Genomic DNA, 21691 nt, shown 5'->3' with positions numbered 1-21691 from the left:
GGGATGCTCAGAGGCAGAAAACGGGGTGGTGGTGATTGGCGGTAGCGATCCCCACTGCCTGGAACAGTTGATATTCTGGGAGGTTGATCCAACCATCGATCAATTGCTCGTGCTAAATCAGGCTTTGGAGGGGCAACAGAAAATTGGAAGCAGATGTACAATTGGATACAGCTCAAAGATTTTCTCTTGTTATACCTGTTAGGAATTAGCTGATAATGTCCACATTTAAGCTTTTATATATCCTGTTTCTCCATCTGAAATGGCTCTTATATTTCTTATCCTGTTGTATCAGTTCATAGGAACATGTAGCACGAAACAAAAACTAAAGTTTTATTGCTTAAGAGGTCAGCTGCTCTTGCTGTGTTTCCGCTTTTTTATTATATAAAATCATCAGAAATACTGCTACCTACTATGACAAGAATATTTATGTTACATAATATCTTACTTCTGATGTTAAATTCCTGCATGAGAAGAAATTATTTTAATTTGGCCATTAATATTTCAATTCTCTTTAAGGGAACTTGCAGAACCAATACCAAATCATCTGCAAAAGCCCTTAAGTTTCATTTGAAACCTTTTCTTTCACAATCCTTTCAACTGGTTCTTGTACGCTATTCAGTATATGAAGAACCAAAATAAACTACAGAGGAGAAATGGGCATTCCTGTCTTTTCCTTTTTATATTTCATAGGAAGTTGTTAGATTTCCAGTAACAATTATTGGTTTTTTTTCTCTGAAGTATAGATCAATCTTACACATTTTATAAAATTCTCTTCAAAATTCCTATCTTCTAAAACCTTGATGTTCTCTATAAACATATTGCCTTGAATTGTAGGAACTTGATGTGTTTCTATACTTCTGGGCAGAAATCCAAATATCTGAATTATTGCTAGAAGAAAAAGGACTTAACTTGCAATATCCCCTCCCCTTTTTAAGTGAACCTATGGAGTTGTCTCTCAATTTAATATACAAATGCTAATCTATATTCAGTTTGCATCCTAGAGTTATTAGGATATAGTGGGATAGAAATTCCATAGTAAGAAATTAAATACATTTGATTAATCACATCAACGTGCGGCAAAGTTGAAAAGTTGGGTGCTGCCAGGTTCATTTGATAGGGCTTTTTAATTGATTGATTAATTTGCTGTTGACCTTCTAGAAGCTGAAACACACTGAAAGTGATAAGCTACAAGTGCAAATACAGGCTTACCTGGACAATGTCTTTGATGTGGGAGCTTTGCTTGAAGATGCTGAGACCAAGAATGCTGCCTTAGAAAGAGTTGAAGAATTGGAAGAAAATATATCTCATGTTAGTATCAGTTCTAATTCTTTGAAAATGTTTATTATGGGGATGCATGAAAAATGATATAGATTATTTTCATTTGGGAAAATATTTAAGTGTGCATGTGTGTGCGCATGTAGATAGATAGATAAATAGATAGATAGATAGACGGACAGAGAGACAGACAGACAGATAGATAGATAGATAGATAGATAGATAGATAGATAGATAGATAGATAGATAGATATAATAAGAACCATTGGCTCTAAACATTAGGTTGTGATTACAAATGTATTTTTATTATACACCTGTTTCTTCTGATAAAACATTTTTGCTTACTTTGTGATAATTATTGCTTCCTTTTTTAAAAAGAATTAGAAAAAACTAAGCTGTAGAAAAGGAAATTTTATCTCAGACTTCCACTTCATTTAAACAACAGTTTTCATCTAGTCCATGAAGAAAGCAATTTTTCAAGAGCGCATAGTTGAACTGCTAGCTGTGGTTGCAGAAGTTATAATGATTATTGGAAACCCTTTATTAGATAAAATTAGAAAGACAATCATAGCATTGACCAATATATTCCCATGATTATCAAAAATAGCACTGCCTCAAATCCCAGTGCATGTGGAATGAAGATGGATGGCTGCTATTTCACCCAGACTCTGGGTCTTTGTGGTCAATGTGAAAATAGGACTAGAGAGATATTTGATTCAGCCTGTCTTTTATGTTCTTATGATGGTGGAACGGAGGGGAAATATTTGGACATTCCTAATTTTCTCATCCTGCAGTTTTGCACCCATTAAAATTTAATACTACCGATTAAAACCTGTTTCATATATTATATAAACTCTTCTTTTCTTACTAGGACAATGATTCAAATATAGCTCTGGCGAATTCAGTTTTACAATCTCAGGTGCAGTCACTTGGAAGAATAACTGAACCGTCAAAGCTGTTATCATGTCACTTGTTTCTACTAATTGAATATAAACCCATAGTTTATAGAACATACTCAACTATATCATAGTTTAAAAGTATGCACTCAAATAACACAGTATATTTTGTGCATTTGACTTTGTTCAGTAATAGAGATTAAATGGGAATAGAATGGATGGATCTGAATTTTATTATTTGATCTTATGGAGACCAAGGTTAAAGGGCAAAGCGTACGTATGTATATGTATGTGTGCTTAGCAGGGGTGGTATTCTACCGGTTTGGCCAAACCGGTAGCTCTGAGGATCATCTGTAAGCGAACCAGTTCACTCCGACAATCAGCTACTGGGCCTGCCTACCCGCCCTGGCTCTATATTGACCTTTATTTCCTGGTTTTGAAGCTCAGCTGCTTCGCATGGCATAGGAGATTGCCATGCATCAGCTGTTTACAACACAGGGAGAGTGCAGCATTGCAGGAGAAGGTCAGTAAGAAATGCTCTGCACGTGTGCAAAGTGCACCCACCGAGTCACACGCACCCCGCGAATTGGTGGTAAAAAAATGTGAATCCCAACACTGGTGCTCAGCACATTGCTGAAGCATAACAGTTATGTGAATCTAATTCTATTCCTGCAAAATGAACCAAACCAGCATGCATGCAGTGATATACACCAAGAAGTCACAGTAAACATTTGGTTGCCCTTGCCTGGAAGCTGTTACTGATTCCAAACAAGGCAGGGTGCAGAAGCCAGCTCCAAACCACAGCTTCATATCCTGGCTTAATTCCAACCAATTGGCTATACATTATTTATTTAAGTATATAATTAAACTGTGGCTGGATCTTCTTCAGTTTGTATCTGCAGTTGTCCAAAGAATGAGAAAAGTGACAATGCAGTGACTGCACTGAACACCACAGAATGAATCAATGGAAAATTAAATGGAATCTTTATACTCTGTAGTATATAATCAAAGAAAATCAATTTCTGTAGTAAAGTTACATATTTTGCTCCATTCGTGCTATTCTCCTTATTACAGAATATATGTAGCTGAAATGTAGCCCACATTAAGAAAGTTAGTTTGAGAAATTGAGCCATTTATGTCTTTCAGAGAAAAAAATATCTCAAAGGTAGCTTTCAGACCCAAGAAAAATATTAAGAGCAACATTTAAAAAAAAAAATTAAATTAGTTAACAAAACAGAAATCATATCTTTCTCCTGGCCTATGAGATTTTTCTGGGAATTTGAACTAAGAACAAAATGGTACCAAAAGTACAATTGTACTAAAGTGATGATAGTGCATCTTCCCCAGAAATGGTAAAAGTGTGCCTGAGTATCACACTCACCCTACCCAAGTTTAGATTTGTGTGTGTTGTGATACATCAGTATGAAGTACTGAGACTGATGCATGTTCTTTTACCATCTAGAATTCCAAATCCTGGCTTGTTTACATTTGGCAGCAATACTTTTTTCCTAATAGACATGTCAAATTTCAGGTACTATTTACATGAGTGGGATAATGTCTGTAATTCTGAAGGTCCCCGTATCAGAGTTCATTGTGAGACTTTTCTTACCAACTAATCTCTCATTTTAATAATACCTAGTTATCAGAAAAACTTCAAGACACAGAAAATGAAGCTATGGCGAAAATTGTGGAACTGGAAAAACAACTTATGCAAAGAAACAAAGAACTGGATGTTGTACGAGTAAGTTTTCTAAAAGTTCAGATATTAATGTTTAATAGCTTCTCAAACTTTGCTTCTAGACGTATCTTTGCATTTCCAATTGCTTATAGTTGAACGTCATACTACTTGCATTGTGCCATTAAAATCTAAATATTTTTATTCCTTTATCTAAGCATATCTTATCTGCCATTTTACAATTGCTGGCATGGAAAAAGTATACATATGTCTGTGCCTTGCAGCATGATGGTAATTTGTAACTCCAAGGAGTATATAAAGGTCTTCTTTCATGTCTCTCGGCTTATTAGCTGTGTGTTTCCCTTTGATCTAGACACTTTGACACAGTATGAGGTTTTATTTTTAAAACAGGAAGCATTAAATTTAGAGTTCACATAAATCCCTTTGGATCTTAGTTCTGGAATATCGTACACTGCATTTACTTGCTTTCCAGATTCTAGATGGATACACTTAATTACAGAACATTTTCATATACTTTGTGCGTAGCCATATCTAAAAAAGTGGGAGAAGAGGGGACAATTATAGTAGAACCAACAGAAGGAAGGGCAATTTCCTTTGATTCACCTAGCTAAAGTTGTTTGTCAGCATACATACCTGTGCATTTACTTGAGATGAATATGTTTTTCATTAACTTATATAGAAAGAAAACCATCATTACAATAGGTTCCCAGGTATTGGAAATCCCATGTTTTCTTTTGACACTGCCCTGTCTTTCAAATGAAATGAATTCTTCTTCTTTTTCCTGGGGGTTCCTTTGCAGGAAATATACAAAGATGCAAATACACAAGTCCACACGCTAAGAAAAATGGTCAAAGAAAAGGAGGAAGCCATTCAGCGGCAGTCAACACTAGAGAAGAAGATCCATGAACTGGAAAAGCAAGGGTCCATTAAAATTCAGAAGAAAGGAGATGGTGACATCAACATCCTTCCTGTCGGGGTGTCACCAGCAGGATCAGAAGGTTCAGTTGGCATTTCTGGAGGGTCTACTGCCAACGCAGGGTCTCCAGGGCCACTTCCACCTCTGCCACAGATAGCAACAGAATCAGAAACAGGTAAAATGGGCTGACTGAGAATTGAATTTGTTTCTTTACTCAGAGAATCTGTATGGTTACCCACTCACTTTCAGTGACTCCAGGTGGCTTACAAAAAAAATAAAAACCCAATATACGAAGAGTAAAAACAATAACCCTCCACCCTAATGGTGACAACAAGCAATCAAACAAGCCTCTGGATGTGCTCCATCCCAGTGGCCCCCAACCTTTTTTGTGCCGCAGCCCAGTACCGGCATCACAAAATCATCCATGGCCCGGTACCGGCATCACAAAATCATCCGCGGCCCGGTACCGGCATCAGCACGCATGGCAAGGCGAGCTGAGCTACTGGCCAGCCAGCCGTCCCCCGCTTCTCCCTGCCACCTTCAACTCCTCCTTTATACCTGTGTCGATGGGCTTTGGGACGGCTCAGGGACGGTCGCTCGGCTCGCCTTGCCATGTGTGCTGAAAGAATCCTCGCGCCTTAGTTTTGTTCGAAGCCGCCCCCGATGAAACTACGGCACGAGGATTCTTTCAGCACCCAAACGCTGCTTTCTACCCAGAAAAGCTCACCGGAAGCACTTTTTCATCAAAACCCCTGCTCCATCCCACTCTGGGTTCCCCAGGCCCGCTGGCAAAACCAGGTCTTCAGAGCCATGCGAAAGAGTCAAATCTCTGCAGGGATGGTATTCCAAACAGAGGGAGGGAGCCATCGGGGAGAAAGATCTTCTGGGTCTTGCCAGATGTACCTCTTTGGGAAAGGGGATCTGAATAGAACTTGCCCGACGTAATAAGGTCAGGATGATGGGTTCATTAAATAATATTCAATGACTTCCCATAGCAAAAACATCATTCCCAGCATGCTAGCAGTTTTGAAGCATTCTCAAGCATGCTAGTCTCTTTGAAGAAAATGGTTATGTTAAGTGTACCCATTCCCTTGCTGTTACTTCCAAGTACTTCTTCAAACCTTTGAGGTCTACTTTCAACCAACTATCCTTAAGAATGAGTTCCGGCTGAATTTAGTCCGCCCTGGACTGCATTCACAGTTTATCGTACAACAGCAACGATAGTATTTCTTTCTTGCCACTTGGATAGGTAATGAATTATCTAGAAATGCTGTAATATTAAAGAGGAGAGAGGTGTACTTGACCTGAAATGATTACTATATTCTTCAGATGATCCGAACTAGCGTTGCTTTGCCCAGATACGATAGGCCAAATCCATAGGTGTTATTTTCATGTAGTTCTTCTTTCTGAAGATAAACTGTAAGCCAAATTTATAAAGTGGTATCAATCTGAATGGGTTAATCAAGACGGGTAACATTGGATCTGAGGCCATTTACATTGTGCTGAAGCTGAATTAATTTCAGAGAAAAAGAAGTTGTATTTTGTCTATGCTCGGTTTGATTTGAGGCTTAAGTTGGTCTAGAAAACATGGTATCTTTTTATGTTAGTATAATAATTTGAAGGATGTGCTCTATGGACAACCTAATCCCAAAATGCCATTGAATGTCTTCAGCTGCAGTTTATTGGGGAATTCTAAAAGTAGTAAGTGTCAATGCAACAACACAATCATGAATAAAACACTGCTTCCCACTCTTTCTTGTGCTGGTTTCAGAAAGTTGAAAACTGGAGCCAAGCATGTTAAAGGCCCTCTTCCCTTTGGTTGTTCTGTTCATTTAACTTTGAACACATGTCTCTCCAGAATGGGCAAGGCAAGCCATTGGGTGGATTAAGTTCAATGTGTTACATTTGTCATTTGGAGATCAATCAAACTAGCATCCATCTGGACTTTTTTCCACTCTGTTAACAAGACAATGAAAAGGACTCCATCATGAATGTATGGGGTTCAGGGAACACTTACTGTTTCTGTTGAGGAGCAGAGAAACAGTTCCCTCACTCAGTGAAATACGTAAGGAAATGTTTTCAAAGACTGTTATATATTTTTCATTTCACAGTGCAAAATGGTCCCATGGCAGCATCAATGCCTCCGCCGCCGCCGCCACCACCTCCTCCTCCTCCCCCACCACCTCCTCTTCCTGGTCCAGCTGCAGAACCAGTACCAGCTCCTCCTATCCCACCTCCACCATTAGCGCCCCCACTTCCAGGAATGGCCTCTCCTACCGTTGTGTTCAACTCAGGATTAGCAGGTAAGAAGCAACAGAAAGCATGACACGTGAGCAAGGTTTTGAGGCTGAAGATGCAGTCTTACTGGGAAAGACATAGAGTCTTAATCAGGCATGTCTAACCACGGCCCCATGGGTTGTGGCCCTTGACAGCTACTAATGTGGTCCAACAATATCTTAAATTTTTAACTAGATTTTCTGCATTTATACTATATATATATATATATATATATATATATATATATATATATATATATATATATATATATATATGTGGATCTTTGGTTGTTCGGGTTTTCTCCCGCGTAAGATTCGAAGTATCTAGGCAACGTTTCGATGAAGTCTCATTCATCATCTTCAGGCTTCTGTCTCCGGCTCTGTGCTTCTCAGAGTAATGGAGATTGCAGCTGCTTCCTCCTTTTAACTGCCAGTGGGGTGGGACTTGATTGGGTGGGGGCTTGGCTGTGTTCTGATTGGGTGGGTGTGTGTTCTCATTGGTAGGGGTTTGGCTGTGTTCTGATTGGTTGGGGGTTAGCCGTGTTCTGATTGGTTGGAGGCCTGTTCTGTTCAGGTGGGGGCTTGGTTGTGCTCAGGTTAGTCTTAGTTGCTGGGGATTTGAGCTGGAGAGTTGTGATCTGGCTGTTTGGCTTCAAGTTCGTGGTCCTGCTGCATCTTCATAGTGGGTGTCGGTTTGCTTCATGTATGGCTCAGAGGGGTTTGAAGTGGGTAGTGATGCAGCTGCAGTGCAGCTTCTGGTCCATGGTCGTTTCTCATTTTCTGAATGGGTGGGAGTCTGTTTTCTACATGGAAGTGTGGTGGTGGCATCTTGTGTGGCTCTTATGGGTGTGGGTCCGGTGTCCTTCTTCATGTTAGGTATTCGTCTGTTCATGAGGGCGGGTTTCCAAATGGCTGGAAGGCGGGAGGTGTCATCTCGTTTGTTCATGCTGTGTGGGCGTTTTTCTATCTCTATGGCTTCTCTGATTATTCTGCTGTTGAAGTGTTCGGTTTTGGCGATAATTCTGGTATTTTTAAAATCAATTTCAAAGCCACAGGACATGAGCCATACATGAAGCAAACCGACACCCACTATGAAGATGCAGCAGGACCACGAACTTGAAGCCAAACAGCCAGATCACAACTCTCCAGCTCAAATCCCCCAGCAACTAAGACTAACCTGAGCACAACCAAGCCCCCACCTGAACAGAACAGGCCTCCAACCAATCAGAACACGGCTAACCCCCCAACCAATCAGAACACAGCCAAACCCCCTACCAATGAGAACACACCCCCACCCAATCAGAACACAGCCAAGCCCCCACCCAATCAAGTCCCACCCCCACTGGCAGTTAAAGGAGGAAGCAGCTGCAATCTCCATTACTCTGAGAAGCACAGAGCCGAGACAGAAGCCTGAAGATGATGAATGAGACTTCATTGAAACAATCGAATCCGAGAACAACAACAAGATCCACATATAAACACGAACCTCAGAAAACAAATATATATATATATATATATATATATATATATATATATACACATATAATATATATATATATATATATATATATATATATATATATACACACACACACACACACACACATATATATATATATATATATATATATATATATATATATATATATATATATATATACATATATTTGTTTTCTGAGGTTCTGCATGGGTATTTTATATGGATCTTTGGCTATTCGGGTTTTCTCCCATGTAAAATTGGAAATATCTAGGCGACGTTTTGATGAAGTCTCATTCATCATCTTCAGGCTTGTGCCAAAGACACAAGCCTGAAGTTGATGAATGAGACTTCATCGAAACGTCGCCTAGATACTTCCAATTTTACTCGGGAGAAAACCCGAATAGCCAAAGATAGATAGATAGATAGATAGATAGATAGATAGATAGATAGATAGATAGATAGATGTGTGTTAAGTTTTCGCAGATACTTACATGTATGGTATTCAGCTTTGTTCGGGTATTTTCCCACATCATTATAGTTGTGCTTTTAAAGTTGTAGCAACGTTTCAGCAGAATCTCATCTGCCATCAACAGGCTTCTGTATTGTGTTCATCTGAAACGTTGCTACAACTTTAAAAGCACAACTATAATGACGTGGGAAAATACCCGAACAAAGCTGAATACCATACATGTAAGTATCCGCGAAAATGTGGTCATGTCATTCTTCATGTTAGGTACTTATTTGTTAATGAGGGTGGGTTTCCAAATGGCTGGTAGGTGGGAGGTATGAAGAATGACATGAAGAATGACACCAGACCCACACCCACGAGAGCCACACAAGATGCTACCACCACACTTCCACGCAAAAAGCAGACTCACACCCACACAGATGATGAGACACGACCACGGACCAGAAGCCGTACCGCAGCTGCATCGCTACCTGCTTCAAACCCCTCCGACCCTTACATGAAGCGAACAGACGCCCACCATGAAGATGTGGCACGACCACGAACGCGAAGCCAAACAACAGGACCACATCTCACCAGCTCAAATCCCCTGGCAACTAAGACTAACCTGAGCACAACCAAGCCCCCACTTGAACAGAACACACCCCCAGCCAATCAGAACACAGCCAATCCCCAGCCAATCAGAACACAGCCAACCCCCAGCCAATGAAAACACACCCCCACCCAATCAGAACACAGCCAAGCCCCCACCCAATCAAGTCACACCCCACTAGCAGTTAAAAGGCAGAAGCAGCTGCAAACTCACATTACTCTGAGAAGCACAAAGCCGAAGACACAAGCCTGAAGATGATGAATGAGACTTTGTCGAAACGTCACCAAGTTACTTCCAATTTTATGCGGGAGAAAACCCGAATAACCAAAGATCCACATACAAATACCCGCGAAAACCTCAGAAAACACACACATACACACACACACACATCATAAGCAAGTCTATGTGCCACACTGTCATGCACGTGGCTGTATTTGAAGTCAGGAAGAGATGGAGAAAAACTACATGTGAACTCTCACAGTTCTCAAAAACTTTAATGCACCAGAAAAAAGAATGTCTTATTCTATTTCTGCCTGTGCAAACTGGAAAAATATGCTCACATATGCTATTAAGCTTAAGCAGGACCTTTTTTTTTAATGCCCTAAAACAGCAGTCCCCAACCTTTTGGGCCCCAGGGTTCTTTTGGTTCCATGGACAGTGGTTTTTTTCACTGGTTTCATATGCTACCTGCATCCTGCATATGTGGCTTCCCTTTTTTTGCATGGACCGGTTTCTGGCATGCCATGGACTGCGGGTTGGGAACCCCTGCCCTAATACAGTTTCATTTTACAAAATTTCAAAACTTTATCTACAAAGGATATTTCCCAGATGACTATACCAGAACACTGCCCAATCAGCATTCCAGGCTCAATTTCAGAATACATATTCACATTTCAGAAGCTTTCCTGCTATTCATGATAATGCAAACACCGATTTACCTATTGTGGTCCATCCAGGTTATACTGTATCAGTATCGTTGAATTTTCCTACCTGATTTAGGCTAGATAAAAGTTGACTTTCCCTTGTCTTTTCTCACTTTGTCTTCTTAAGGAATGTTAAGAACAGGAGGGGGGGGAAGGAAAGAGGGAGAGGGACAGTGGTGTAGTCAACTTGCGACCCTCCCATTCCTCCACCCCATTTGCTGCTTCTATTATTTATTTCAACAACAAAATCTATTACAGAGGAAAAAAAACAGATTATCTGTGGAGTATGTTTGGTTCGAGAATGCTATCTATCCATTTTCCATTTTCTGTTCAGTATTATTACAAAAATGTAATGGATGCTTACTATATGATGATACAATACAACCACTTACCTATTGATGATACAATAGATGAAGGGTATGCTAATTTCCCTGCCAGAAATTTAGTCCTCTAAAGGTAAATTGTGCTCGCAGTGTTGTTAGAATCAGCTGAATAATTTAAAGGTCACTAACTTATACCAAATGCTCCTAAGCTATGCACTTCGAAAACGATGCTGTTTGTGAATGGAGAGAATCAAATGAGTAAATATAGACTGTACTGTATAGATTGGTGCCATGAAAGAATTACATTGAGAAAACTTTGGCATCCTTTCCCAATATATTTTGAAAATAGACAAACGATCCGTACTTTTCATTAGTTCTGCCTGCGCCGTTTTCCTCTTAAAGAAAATTAAAGGTTGTAGTAGGACCTAGTTCTGTTTTTTTTTCCTTAGACATGTAACTCACACGTTTGATTTTATCTTGTAATATTCTTAAGTAAAAATATTTGGGTGCCTCTGCTCTATTGGGATATTAATTTGGCACCACTGGAACTTCAGCTAGCCAAGTATATGTTCTCTTAGTAAATGCTTTCTCTTGGACTTTATCTAACATCTAGACTTGTTCACCTTCTGATAGTATCTATGCATTTGGCAATAGACATTCAATTCCAGGTTCTGAAGAAAAAAAAAACCCATCTTACTGTCTGGGTAATTCTATTCACCCTATTCCAGTCCCCCACACCAGCTTGCAGTCATTGCCTTGGTTTAATGGTTAGTCACAGCCCTCCTTTAAATCTGATGACCAGCCATCTTGTCAATGCTGTTTTGTCTTGCTATAATTAATACCGTTTCTTTGTGACCACTGTGACTTGGAATAGACCAAAGTATAACTCAGACTGGCCCATTGAAATCTATTCAGTTCCTGGGGCAAAAGCTCATTAATATGAAAAGGGCTCCAAGAATTTATAAATGTTGCTGCCTCCTTTTGGGTATAGATGGAACACTTGCATTTTTGAAAATGACACCTATTAAGAACTTTATTCAAAATATTTGAGTCTTCTCTTTTCCAAGGCCTGTGCATAAAAGAGGGTTGTTTAGGGTAGACATTGGTAGCAGGACTGGGTCATCTGATGGAGCTTAATTGCTGTTCTATTATTTAAGCTAAATGTTTTTAACTGCAAAAGGAAAAAAAGAGTGGATGGTTTTCTTATGTTGCCTGCTTAGGTGACATCAGAAGAAGATTCTTGAGAGGCCCATGCGTCACTGAGTGTTAGGGTAACATATTAAGATACTGTGACGCAAGAAAATACACTTTGTCCTAAACCTGAGTGGATGGGTAAGGTGCTGGAGCCCTCCAAAAGTTATTTTAACTGCCATTAAACTCTGGCTAAGTGGCTAATGGTCAAGAATGATGGGCTTGGTCTGATTCCCTATCTTTGCCTTACAGATGAAGGTAGATTAAACACAAAAAGGTCTCTACACACACACACCTTTATATACCTTTAGCAGCCACCTCTGAGCCAATTTTGTGGTATTAAAAAAAACCCAAAGAGATACAACAGGTTTGTAATTGTTAATTGGATGTAATACATACTTAAATTTATGTTTTCTGTGTTTTGTATTTTGGTTTTTTATTTGCTTGTACTCCTGTTAACCAGATTACAAGACAGGGGGAAATTAAATAACAATGAATACCCTTATTTCTAGCTAGAAAAATAGTAATAAATAATAGTAAGTCATTTCACTGTTTTGTTTAAATAAATAAAAAGTTAAACGTCTTCTAGTTTTGATTACTGTTAACCCTTTTCTTCTTTATTCCCTTTGCTTCACTTTAAGATGGGCCAATCAAGCTTTTCTGTAGGTTCCTTCTTGTTAAGTATTTTATCTTGTTTTCTAATACCTCTCTTTTCTGTCCTGTCGCGCTTTGCATGTGTATGTAATGTACATGCATGCACATATGTTGTCATTATGGATATGCTCTGTTTCAGATAAAAAGCCGAAAAGGCAGTTCGGTGTGGGCACGTGTGATCTTCCTGTCAGCACCTCTTTATAAAAGCAGGGGTTTCTGCTGGGCTTACACAGGAGTCGTGCAATTCCAAAAAAAGCACGTTTCTGAGTTAAGGGTCATCAGCAGAGCATTAGCACTCACTCCAAAGCACCTTGTGACACCCTTAAAGTGCCTCCTTAGGTCTGATATGCCTTTACATAGCTATAGAGGGAGCCCAGGAAAACAGGCTGTTTCTTTAAGGAGGTGACAGTTGGACCAGAAGGTGCCCAGTAAACCTTCTGAAATACTTTTTAGCTTCAGATTTGAAACGCAACATCCTTTGTGGGTATGCGTGTGATTTTGCCATTTTAAAAAACCACATTGTGGTGTTTTTTGGTCTTATCTAAAAGCACAAGATGGTCTGCATTATGTAAAATATTATCCATACTGTAAACTTTATAAAGCCATTATCTTCATGTTGTCTCGTGATCAAAACATATGCATATTTTCTTTGTGAAACAAATCATTCCTGCAGGTTGTTTGCTTTACTGGCTTCTTTAACTTATTTACTTTGTCTGCCCTCTATAGACATAATTGGTCTTGCATCTAATCTACACATAAAATTTAATATTACAACAATGCTATTTATGTCTGAGGTCGATGGTGTAATAATATATAATAGAATTATGGATATATTTACTATTCTATTATAAATAGACTAGAAATATTAATATCATGTTTAATACAATGTTGACATGTACTATGATCAAGGATTTTTCTAAATTGTTTTGCATATGCTCATAATATAATTATCTCGGTATTCCAAGATCCCAGAATGAATTCTTGGCATCTCCACTTTAAACAGGTAGATTTTTTTTCTTAGGGAGCCATTGCTATTAGATTGCCTAATAGCATCTCATCTGGGTTAGGGTAGTTTGTTTTTATTCAATAGGAAAGCCTTGAACTTAGAAACCATGATTTGCCCAAGCTTTATTTCTCTTATCAAAGGGGCATTAGCTGGGACTTTTCATTTTGCAGTGTTTGTAAGGTTATAGAAACAAGAATTTTGAAGAGCACACTCCATGAGAAAGTTAAGAATGCTGCCCTCATAGACTTGCCTTTTTACAAGTGCTTACAGAGTGTTGTTATTGTCCTAACACCAGCACGCAACTTGCTGTTTAAGAACCACTTCAAATCCTGAGAAATATTAGTTCTTTCTTGGAATGAAATATCAAATATCAGTTTTTTTTTAAAAAAAAACCCTAATAAAAGAGAAATTTTGAAGTATTATGCTATAGAATACAGACTCATTCTCCTTCAGGCAAAAATACCTTCAAGAGGGAGTTGAGTTAATCTTAGCAGATAGGCGAGGAAAGAACTGCTTTTAGTTGTTTCAGATCTTACACACATCCCCTTAATGTTAAAAAGATTATGTAGCTGGGTTCCACCACCCTCATCCTAAAAAGAATTGTGGCAAAAACCAGAAACCCCTTAGTCTGTGCATGAGCTTGGTCCATTTTCCTATTCTTCCTATCCCTGCATTTTCCACAGAAATGGTGAAGGTGTGGCTGAGTATCAAACTCACCCTACTTGAGTTTAGATGTGTGTGTGTGTGTGTGTGTGTGTGTGTGTGTGAGAGAGAGAGAGAGAGAGAGAGAGAGAGAGAGAGAGAGATCAGCATGAAGGACGGTTAGTTCTGAGACTGACAGGTGTTCTTTACACCATTTAGAATACAAAATCCTGGCTTATTTAAATTTGGCAGCAATACTTTTTCCCTAATAGACCCGTCAAATTTCAGGTACCATTTACATGGGTAGGATAATGTCTCTAATTCTGAAGGTCCCCATTTCAAGGTTCATCTGAAAATATCTGAACTGGACATGTAAGTTCCTTCCTGTTTAAAGAGATGGGAGGAATCCTACAATTCCATTTCTATCTTTGCAAATGTGTGTCTTTAACACAATTAGTGTCATAATAGGCTTAAGTCTTTATATGTCACATTTGCATAATGTGCTGCTCAATCATTGTAATTACATGTCTGAATCCCTAATCAGTCTGAAAATGTCAATCCCTAGATTGTTCCCTAGAAAACAAGTAATGTTTATGTGGGGCTTATTCTTAAAACACCGGGACAATCACAGTTTACAGCTTCTAAATGCTTTGCAGCAGCCCTTATCCCTTCCTATCAATCTTAATTTAGCCAAGACTAAAAGGTTTAGATGGAATGTCTATAACTTTTAAATAAATGGATTATAATTCTTCCTCAGACAATGAGATTAATCTCCTCCCCCAAAAGGCATTGTGTTTGGAGCTTTAATTGTAAGGGGGTCAGAATGAGAATGGACTAAAATCACATGGGCAGGAAGTCTACTTTGCAGTGAGTAAGCTATTTGTGTATTCCAATATGCAACCCTGTGCATATCTAATAAGAAGTTCTCTTGAATTTATCTGGATTTATTTTTAGGTAAAAGTGGGCATTAGATTGCGGTTCAGGATAGCTAGTAGGAAAAAAGTATACAATTATTTTTTTATATATCAGTGTTGCCAAATTTTGATATGAATTATCATATCAGTAGTCAGTTACTGACTTGAAATCTTTCTCCCTCTGGTCTTTTTTTTTTTTTAATTTTCCAGGAGTGCCTAATCATTATGGATAGTTAGTATATTTTTTAAAATTTTGGCTAGATGTTTTTCAGTGTTAAAATGCCACCTCCCCACTCCCCAGTAGTAACTGTAATGATTAAAAAGGGTTTTGATTAGGACTTCTGAAATGTCTAATTGCACTGTTCTCTTCTTTTAAGCTGTGAAAATCAAGAAGCCAATTAAGACCAAGTTCCGCATGCCAGTATTTAACTGGGTAGCTCTGAAACCCAACCAGATTAATGGGACTGTCTTCAATGAAATTGATGATGAAAGGATCTTGGAGGTACGAGCCTTGAACATTGTGGTTTTGAATTTCTAGAGGAGAGGGGCTCCAAGAGAATTAATAGGAATTATGCCTCCTATTGAAGTTGAATGGTTTTGATTCGCTATTGCACATTTTATCATATGCTATTTAGCAGATTTTAAGTGTTTCATTGTTATCTAAAGAAAATACCCGATTTGATGGACTGACTTTAAGTTTATGTTCTTCTGCCCACACCTGCATCTTTGTTTGGAAACTTGGATGTTTTCCTTTGGGTCTAGTTAATGTTAGGTTTATTTCTAACTGAAAACTTGGAGCCAGCTTTCATTTTCGTTTTTGTTTCGCTTCCGAAGTCATCTTTGTTTTCTCCTGTGATGCAGAAGTGTGACCTAAATTCACATGACAGGTGATAAGTGTATTTGACGAGGAATTGAGAGTCTTGGTGTTTTTACTTTGAGTTGTACAGATGATGGTATAATTGGACCCCTTTTGTTCTTTACAGATGCATTCTGTAAGATTTTTGTTTCCCAGGTTGTCCTTTCTAAAAAAAGTCTCTTTTAGGATTTAAACGTGGATGAATTTGAAGAAATATTCAAGACAAAAGCCCAAGGGCCAGCCATCGACCTTTCTTCAAGCAAGCAAATAACTCAGAAAGGATCAAACAAAGTCACGCTTCTGGAGGCAAATAGGGCTAAAAATCTTGCTATCACCCTAAGAAAAGCTGGAAAGACTGCCGATGAAATATGTAAAGCTATTCAAGCGTAAGTGAAAAGATTTTGTACACAATTTTAAATATATGAACTGCCAAGCAGTGTTTGTGCAACTAGAATAGATCCAAGAAGGTTTGCTTGTTTTATATTCGTTTGTGGTTTTTTTTAACACTAAGGCTCCAAGTCGGCACATACCGTTTGTGGATTCAGCTCCTTAAATTCCTTGGGATACACTTACGTGTTAAGCTGCAGAGGGCCAATATACACATGTCACAAAAGCAAGAAGAAAAGTGACCTGTTTTGCGCTAATGTTCAATTGGTATTTTTTGTTTTGTTTCGAAGAACATCGTATGGATTCATCTATAATGCTTGTCATGCAAAATTTCCATTCTTAGTGGCAAGTTAAATACCAATTTGAAAGAAATATGGTAGCTATTAGGGAAATGAAAAGAGTGTAGTTCTTTGCATATTATTTGAATGTAGTCCAAGTATCTTGAACAAATGTAGAATGGCATTGTGCATATGTGATTCATTATTACTGTGCATAGGTTGCATCTTCAAATGTTCAGCTGGCTACCAATTAGTGATTAAATGGTCCATTATTGTATCTGAATGTCACTTGCAAATCCTACTTCAGCACAATGCTTATCTTAAGAGCCATTTATGAGCTTAGCTTCCTGAATTTCTTTGCAGTCTTTCCAGGCATGTGGAATTTAGCCAGATCTCTTTCCAGAAAACACTTCTATAGTTCAGCTTACCACATTTAAGTTTTACAAATATTTCAAAGGGGAATATTTGGGAAATGTGGGGACCCACAGTAACTTCAGTAATTTGAAAAGTTGATGAAAACTGTGGTTATGTTGTACCTCAGGCAAAACATTTAAAGATGTACTTCTGTTGTTCATTTTGTAGAACTGAAGTGTATTGCATTTGTGTTGTATTGTCAGGTTTGATTTGAAGACTCTGCCAGTAGATTTTGTTGAATGTCTGATGAGATTCCTGCCAACGGAAAACGAAGTGAAAGTGTTGCGGCTTTACGAGCGGGAAAGGAAGCCCTTTGAGAATCTGTCAGATGAGGATCGGTTTATGATGCAGTTCAGCAAAATAGAAAGGCTGATGCAGAAAATGACCATCATGGCATTCGTTGGCAACTTTACTGAAAGCATACAGATGCTCACACCGGTGAGTGAGATGTGGATCAGAGCTCTGTTTTACAAAGGGAAAGGACTGCATCTTAATTCTCAGAGTTAGGCTTACAGGTAATCCTCATTTAGTGACCACAGTTGGATCCAGGACTTGAATCATGAAGCGAAACAGACACATAATGAAACATTACAATTTTACAATCATATTTCAGCTTTCCTTGGCTTTATAGACCTGCAAATGCAGGAACTCATCACATAATTTCATTTTTTAATCACCATTAGAACTCTGAAAAGTCACTGTGTGATGCAGTTGCAAAACGAGAACTACCCATATATTTGTTAGCGTTCATTTTTGAGCAGGTAGTTTAGAAAACATTTTATTGGAGATGGTCTGATGTTATTTCCTGCTTTCCTGTTCATCTCTAGCCACTCTTAGTCACAAATATAGCTGCGTTGAGACAATTGCATTAGATATCACTGCTTACATCAGATACGTCAGATCCTGAGACGTGTGATATGTGTACATGATGAAGTGGGAAAACTAGAAATTTTTAGAGAAGTAGAAGGGGCAAAACAATATCCAAGAAGCATGGATGGTTCAAAGCATGGTTTGAAAAAGATTATAGAGACTGTGCTTGGAAAAGCTACAATCATTACTAGCAATATGTCAAGTCAGCAGGCATTTTTCAGTGAAGTTACTATGCAGTCCAACTTGATTGTGCCTGACTAATGGTTGCTTGATTGGATATGGTTTCTTGTGTGAGAGGTTCTGCAGTATTTGCATTGTGTGTTTCCTGCCCCCTTCTTTCTTGTTAAAGTCTTGAAAGTTGGAATAAGAATGGACAAGAAGAAACGTAAGGAAGAAGAAACGAAACATAAGGGATCTTTAATATATTGCTTAACTCTACCTTGAAAAGTGGTTTACTTGAAATTCATTCCCTCTTGCAGAAATCTCCAAGTGTTCTGTTTTAATTTGCACTTGCTGAGTTTTTAAGGATGTTCACCCTATTTCCTGTTTTTGCCTTTAGCAATTACATGCAATCATTGCAGCATCTGTCTCCATAAAGTCTTCTCAGAAACTCAAAAAAATCTTAGAGGTAAGTCTAATTTTGCTGCTGTCTTTTGAGCCTTATATTTGTGTTTCATATCAAGTAGCAAATTTCAACTTTAGCTGAAATTAATTTTTTCCCTCTCTTATGATACCTATAGATAATCTTGGCTCTGGGCAATTATATGAATAGCAGTAAACGAGGAGCTGTCTATGGGTTTAAACTTCAAAGTTTAGATCTGGTAAGTAGGGACCTTTACTTACCTACAAACATTCCCATTCGTTTATCCAGCTTCATCCAGCTTCACCCAGCTCCCTCATAGGAAGGGAAAACCGACATTTGTCTAAAAGCCATCAGGAATGTCTAAAAGCCATTAGAAAACTGACATTTGTCTAAAAGCCATCAGAAACTAAAGTCATTTACATACAAGTAAATGTGCCTGATACGGAGGTTGGATATATTTTTCAGTATTAAAAATTCTGTAAAAAGGAATGGTAGAATTTAAAAAATTAACTTCATCTTCTGGACATGTTACAATTTTTTAAAAATTAAAACCGAAAAATAACCATGTTCTAAGAAGAATATGACTAATAAGCAAATCATTCCTATCAGGTTGGTTGGGCTATTCATTAAAAGAGAACCAAAAATAAGCAGAATATCCTTGTATCTTTGGTACTCCTTGTTCATTATACTCTTTCTTTGTATTTGTTCTGATGTTAATTTCCAATAAATTTGAGTGATGGTTATAATAAAAGCGGACAGACCCCAACAAGCTAATTTTTGGTTAATTCTTCTACATGCTGGCTTCCATTTAAACTCAATTTCTTGTTTTGAAAATATTTCTAATATAACACATTTAGTTGGACAGTATTTCAACTGATTAATTGATTATTTAATTCCCTCAGGGTGGTGCTATAGGGCATTACACACCAAAACAACCAACACAAAGACAGTCATCCCCACCTCCCCGGCCCCAATGCTATCATTCTGCTAAACGACTAATTCCCACAATACTGTATATGCCCTAAGATGTCGAATCATCTAGTAGGGCTGTCTTACCTGTTATCCTTCACATCTTTTCATCTTTCCTATTACCTATTCCCTTAGCTTCTTATAACTACAACCTTGTTTTTTGTATCTCATGATTTATGTTGATTGCCTTTCTTTAATATCCTATTATGATTTATGTTGTTTGCTTATTTAATATCCTATGATTATCACCGAGTTTGTATCTTATGGTTTATGATGATTGTATTTTATGATTATGATCATGATTCATTACATGTTGCTTGTATGTAGACTGAAAGCTTATGAACCAGAGACACGTTGCTTGTGTGTCCAATCACACTGGGCCAATAAAGAATTCTATAAATTCTACAAAAAGTTGTCAGAGGCTGTTTTCCTTAGTATTCTGTTTCACCTAAAACAGGTAGACTGTGACTTGAACAATACGTTAAGGTATTTGAAGATGTCTCATAGAAGAGAAAACTTCCAATAAGTTACAAAGGCAGTTGTAGGATGGAGTACAGAAGAATAAGCAAGAGGAGTAATTTACTTCTAATCAGGCTTGGTTTTTAAATAGCTATGTTCATGGAAGGAAGGTTCTCGCATATCATCATTCTGGTTGGACTCTGTAGTTGTCAGAAAAGTCCTCACTTCCCTGATCCTCTTGGAGTGGTTTTTGAAAAAAAGTGATAATTTGCTGCTGGAGAGAAGACAAGGTGGAGAATTGTCTTTCCCGGAAATCTGTGATTTTATCTTAGAATTATATGATTATTGTATTCCTAACACGTCTCTTTCTGCTTTATTTGCAGTTGTTGGATACAAAATCAACAGACAGAAAACAAACCCTATTGCACTATATATCCAATGTTGTAAAAGAGAAATACCAGCAGGTTTGCCTTTTTTACAATGAACTTCACTATGTAGAGAAAGCTGCTGCAGGTAAGATGGCCATTTGTTACTTATTAAGTGTGGAAAATGTATGCCTGTCTTAATGCAACGATAACTCGTGAGAAGGGAGCCCCCGGTGAAGCTATTAATTAGCTTGGGAGCTACACAAGTTTGTAAAAGGCAGATGGACTCTTAAGACCGTTTGAGCATGGGAGATCACAAAGTCATCCTGATTTTAAATCTGATTCCTTCTGTTCTTAGCAATCAGACCGCCTTCTTAGTTTCACTGCAAGACCTATTTCTTTATAACATTGGTGCATATTCAACAGGTGCAACCTTCCGCATCCACCAGACTCTGTGTCTACCAGCAATTAATCCTCCCTCCTGGTCTCTCTTGTGTCATCCTGGTTTGCCTACATGAGAGTGGATATTGTAGCCCAGTCTAGGTATCACAGAATAATTGCTCTTGGATCCCTTTTATACATGTTCATCCCATTTTTTAAAAATCTGGAAATCAATTGAGATGCCCTGTGTATATTAAAATGTAATAGTTCTGTCAGAAATTAATCATTAAAAGTAATGTTGTTCCAATAAAGGAGAATATTTGTAACTCAGGGTTAAAATGAGGGGTTCTTGATGTTCTCTGAGCTTGGTTGTTTTCTTGGAGATGTTTCAATACCCAAACTGGGTAACATCACGAGCGCTAGATAACTTGGTAATGAAATGTTTGCAAGAAAACAGCCAAGCTCCAGAAATCACCAAGGTTTCCTAATAATGTCATCTATAAGAAATAAAACATTGTATTTTCCTATCAAATATTTAAATTCTCATCCACTCTTTAAAACATATTATATGGCCCTTGCACTGCAGTTCCAAAAGCCGATGCAGATTAATGAGATTTATACATTCCTGATTTGCCAATGCTTTTCCGGGTAAATTGGCTGTGCTTTTTCATAATTCTGAATGTATGTCACTCCAATACCCAGCTATATATATCCCAGAAAAACTGTGCCCCATAAGAGCTTACTTCATCAATGCTAGGTGAAAATATTTGCTGTCACAATCCTTGGACCCAAAAAGTTTTACTTGTGCAGAAATTGATGAAAAGTAGCACACTGCTGGTACAGAGTCCCAGAAATACACTTCTTATAAGTTATTTCTGT

General features: G+C 38.2%; 1 protein-coding gene across 9 annotated transcripts in view; it reads left to right on the top strand.

Moving 5' to 3' along the window:
* The window catches only part of FMNL2 (formin like 2), a 191397-nt gene that overhangs the window by 155732 nt on the left and 13974 nt on the right, over positions 1–21691 (top strand). For 5 of the 9 annotated variants that reach the window (XM_087920204.1, XM_087920207.1, XM_087920205.1 and 2 more), the window contains exons 12-22: positions 1159–1308; positions 3811–3912; positions 4667–4958; positions 6895–7086; positions 12676–12696; positions 15628–15752; positions 16293–16492; positions 17389–17623; positions 18615–18683; positions 18796–18876; positions 20450–20579. In XM_087920204.1, coding sequence (XP_087776330.1) covers positions 1159–1308; positions 3811–3912; positions 4667–4958; positions 6895–7086; positions 12676–12696; positions 15628–15752; positions 16293–16492; positions 17389–17623; positions 18615–18683; positions 18796–18876; positions 20450–20579 — 1597 coding nt within the window. The remainder of the gene's footprint in view (positions 1–1158; positions 1309–3810; positions 3913–4666; positions 4959–6894; positions 7087–12675; positions 12697–15627; positions 15753–16292; positions 16493–17388; positions 17624–18614; positions 18684–18795; positions 18877–20449; positions 20580–21691) is intronic. The other 4 variants (XM_026697219.2, XM_026697220.2, XM_087920208.1 and 1 more) reach the window with 1 other exon arrangement.

This window comes from Pseudonaja textilis, chromosome 1 (assembly GCF_049901715.1).
Source record: "Pseudonaja textilis isolate UNSWEBS1 chromosome 1, rPseTex1.2, whole genome shotgun sequence".
Taxonomy (NCBI): Eukaryota; Metazoa; Chordata; class Lepidosauria; order Squamata; family Elapidae; genus Pseudonaja; species Pseudonaja textilis.
This window is presented reverse-complemented; position numbering and strand designations above follow the sequence as displayed.